This window comes from Branchiostoma floridae, chromosome 19, assembly GCF_000003815.2.
Source record: "Branchiostoma floridae strain S238N-H82 chromosome 19, Bfl_VNyyK, whole genome shotgun sequence".
Lineage (NCBI taxonomy): Eukaryota > Metazoa > Chordata > Leptocardii > Amphioxiformes > Branchiostomatidae > Branchiostoma > Branchiostoma floridae.
The window spans coordinates 12,948,812-12,952,546 of record NC_049997.1 but is presented as its reverse complement, the minus strand read 5'-3'; the positions used below and the strand labels follow the sequence as shown (position 1 = coordinate 12,952,546).

Sequence of the window (3,735 nt, the reverse complement as noted above, 5' to 3'; positions counted from 1 at the left end):
CGAGACTGTATCGTTCACATTCATTGAACAGAAGCGGGGGCAGGTACCAACCTCCATTAACCTTTGACCCGGTGCCCGATAATCACTTCAACCTTCTGGAACATCTCTGAGTAACCGAATTCTTTGACATGGTAATACCCCTGTCACATTGCGCAAATTAGGACCTCATTAGCATAAAGTATCAGAAAATGCGATTAAAGCCTTCTTTCTAAACATTGATTGTGCACATCAGTTGTTTGGTTGGAGGAGATGACCAATTGATATAATTTATGCAGATGAGGAACATATTTGCATAATTGATGACAAACAATACACCAGTTTAAAAGGTAAAATCATTTAGCGAAGGTAAGGAACTCTAGTTCAGAACGTCCTTTACCAAAACAGATGAACTTTCAAGTTGATAGTTTTACCAAATTACATACGAATTTGATGCTGAGACCGGGACAAACCTACCGCTGTACGCTCCTATAAAGGTGTAATCTTCTAATTCTCCCTTGTAGAAGTATAGCCAGTCAAAGTTCTCCTCCAAACTAAACGATACCGGTGTCATCTTCACCCCTTTCTGACTGTTGACCTCTATAGTCCACGTACAGATCAAGTTGTTGTGGTACTGTCCCGGATAGTTTGGGGAATAGATGTACCCAGACGATTGCCCGGTAATATGACCACCACAGATACCTACATATTGTGGAAAAGATTAAATGATGTTACGGTTACGGAGGCTAGACATCTTGGTACACAGTGTCTAAAGCAATTCAATATCTACAACTGGATAAGTTTTTTTAAAGATAAAAAGATTTGATATGTTATACAACTCTCGAGGCTATTAATTACCCCATTTATTTCTTGTCGTTAATTTAATTAAGTCTTTAAACTAAACATATTTCAAAGACAAGAAAGGCAAAAATTAATAGAAAAGAGGCCGAATTAACCAATATTATATTTTGTGTACCCGCAGCTGTTGTATAGTAATCTGCAATCGGCATGGGATCAGAATTCCTTTTACCATTTCCATACATCCAGAATACCTATAACAGGCGACAGTATAATTCCGGACAAACCTTAATAATTTCTAAATAGATTGACCAGATGAATTAATATTTGTAGGTATGCTATATATCAAAGGGTAATTAATATGTAGGTTGCAATTAGATGTCTCCATGATCATGAGGTCTGCAGAATTATTGGTCCCAGAATCAGGGATCAAGGATTCTGGCTCAGGAGTCAGGTTCCCAAAATTCTGACAGAATCTCCAGAATTCCGGCAGAATCCCATTAATTCTGCATAATTTGCTTTATTCTAGGAGACATCTAATTGCAACCTATACATTCATTATCCTTTGAAATACCATAACTACAAATATTAATTCATCTAGTTAGTCAATTTTGAAATTAATATGGTTTTCCGGATCGCGAAATTAAATTGTTTGTCCATAATTATACTGTCGCCGGTTCCATGAATATTTCATCAGTGATTTTATTACCTTGATCATGAAAGTAGATTTTGAAACCCTCATCAATGTATTGACAGTCCGTTTGAAGGACTAGCTGGACCACGTGGGACGTGGTGTCCAGGTCTGCAGGAATGTCTCTTCCTGTTCAAAGTTTTGAAATGTGGAATAAGCACGTTTATTCTATAGCTGGTAAAAAATATGTAACTAGAACAACTCTACAACTAAATATTGACTTTTTTGATCGACATATAAGCTTGCGCTCGTCTCGTCTTTCAAACACTGCTAAATTGTAGAATATTACTGTCTAATGCGCAACGATATCCAACAGTCCATTGCAAATTTTTGCCCAAGGGCTAATTGCAGGTACCATGAAAGGAAACAGACAAACAAATAGTCTATAACAGTATGAAATATGTCTACTCTAGTCTTAAAAGCTAACTCTAAACTGTAACTCTAAACTGATATCAGACAAAACTAAACCGCCTACATTCAGTTCCTGAGCAATCGGTTAATGGTCGAAAAAAATTGAGTCCAGTTGTTTTCTTGAAACAAGGTAAAAACCATATCCACAATGTTCTTCTAATTATCTAAACATACGAATTTCTAAAACTGAGATAAGCATACCGGTGTATGATCCTATCAAGATGGGGTCGTCTTTGTCTCCCTTGTAGACGTACAGCCAATCAGAGTTTAGCTCTAACTTAAATGACATTGGAAACAGCTTCACCGACTCCCATTGGTCCACCTCTATGGTCCACGTACACTGCACGTTGTTAGCCAAGGGTAGTTTCCAGGATAGTTGGGCGAATAAACGTAGCCAGAAGATTGATTGGCAATGTAAGCACCGCAGACACCTAAATATTGTAGAAAAGTTTCAATAATAATAATAATAATAATAATAATAACAATAATAATAATAATAATAAGAAGGATAATAACAATAATAATAATAACAACAACAAATAACAATAATAATAATAATAATAATAATAATAATAATAATAATAATAATAGTAATAAACTTAGGAGGCACTGCTAAATCCTTAGTGCGTCATTAAACCAGACATATTTCAAAAGAAAGACAACGCCAGGCTGACTCAAACACGTTTTAGGTTGTACTTTTATGTGCCTGCGTATATACTGCTACATTATAGACATAGAAGGAAAGGTTATTTCATCAGTGTTGTATTTTGTACAGCCTCTCCTGCTGGTGTTAAGTAATTTGGTATCTTTTTGAAAAAAGGATGGATTATTGAGATCGTGGTATCATCTACTAAATAGGTCTTTTGAAGGATATTTGAGAGGCCTGTAAAATACACAAAGAATACGTAGATTTCAACAGTGATCTTATTACCCTCAAAGTAGATTTCGAAACCATCGTCAGTGATCGAGTCATCCGTACGAAGAACAAGGTGCACAGTGTTGGACGTGGTGATGAGCTGTTCTGGAATATTTTTACCTGTTGGAAATTTGAAAATTAGCAAGTTTATATTCAAACTGATTACAATATGTATGGACTCCATTGCTAGGTATTGAAAACACTTCAATACAAATATATATAGTTTAACACTTTTCATGACATAAAAGTAGACATATAAGTCCATCTCTTCTTTCCAACAATGTAAAACTATACTGTCTGTAATACACTGTCATAGACGGGGGCCGATACCCACTTCCAACCACATTTGATCAATTTCTCACGCCACAATCCCAGGAGGGCTCTGAGCAACCTCAGGCCTGCTAAAAAAAGACCAGAGAACTGGTCGAAAAAAAATTGATTTGTTGAGACTATCGAAATACTGCCACATAATGTTCTTTTCCAAAAAAATAAAAATATACACACTGAAACTGGGACAAACCAACCCGTGAACGATCCCAACAAATCGAGGCTGTCTGGTTCTCCCTTGTACACGTCTAGCCAGTCATGGTTTTTCTGTAGATCAAACGACACTGGTGTCAGCCACACGTTTTCCCATCTTTTGACCTCTATCTTCCAGGTGCAGTTCAAACCGTTGTTGTACCGTCCAGGATAGTTCGGGGAGTAAACGGAGCCAGTAGATTGTCCAGTGATATAAGCACCGCAGTCACCTAAATGTTGTAGAAGCAGTTTGATATAATATCATAATTGTAGTAATGGGAACTCTGTGGACCCTGCATTTCCTGAAATACTTTTGCGCAATAGAGACAAAAACATCATACTTAATATAACTAAGGCTGGGTACCGATATGGTGTACCAATGCAAAACCGTTTTTCTGTAGGACCGGTCCAAAAAACGGATTAT

The 3,735-nt window shown here is 36.8% G+C and overlaps 1 protein-coding gene across 1 annotated transcript; it reads right to left on the bottom strand.

Moving 5' to 3' along the window:
• Nucleotides 1-47: 47 nt before the first annotated feature.
• Nucleotides 48-2,165, bottom strand: LOC118406752 (CUB domain-containing protein 2-like). The gene is made up of 3 exons (XM_035807056.1): nucleotides 2,078-2,165; nucleotides 1,484-1,594; nucleotides 48-678 (listed from the first exon to the last, which is right to left on the bottom strand). Exons 1-3 carry the CDS (start codon nucleotides 2,163-2,165, stop codon nucleotides 407-409), a joined length of 471 nt encoding a protein of 156 aa, XP_035662949.1. The 3' UTR covers nucleotides 48-406.
• Nucleotides 2,166-3,735: the final 1,570 nt, after the last annotated feature.

What these genes read in the sequence shown, in the direction of transcription:
- LOC118406752 (XM_035807056.1), bottom strand. Translation starts at nt 2,165, where the DNA reads ATGTCATTTAAGTTAGAGCTAAACTCTGATTGGCTGTACGTCTACAAG. An exon ending in CTTGATAGGATCATACACCG is followed by an intron (nt 1,595 to 2,077) that starts GTATGCTTATCT and finishes AACTTTGAACAG; the next exon opens with GAAGAGACATTCCTGCAGAC. An exon ending in AATCTACTTTCATGATCAAG is followed by an intron (nt 679 to 1,483) that starts GTAATAAAATCA and finishes CACAATATGTAG; the next exon opens with GTATCTGTGGTGGTCATATT.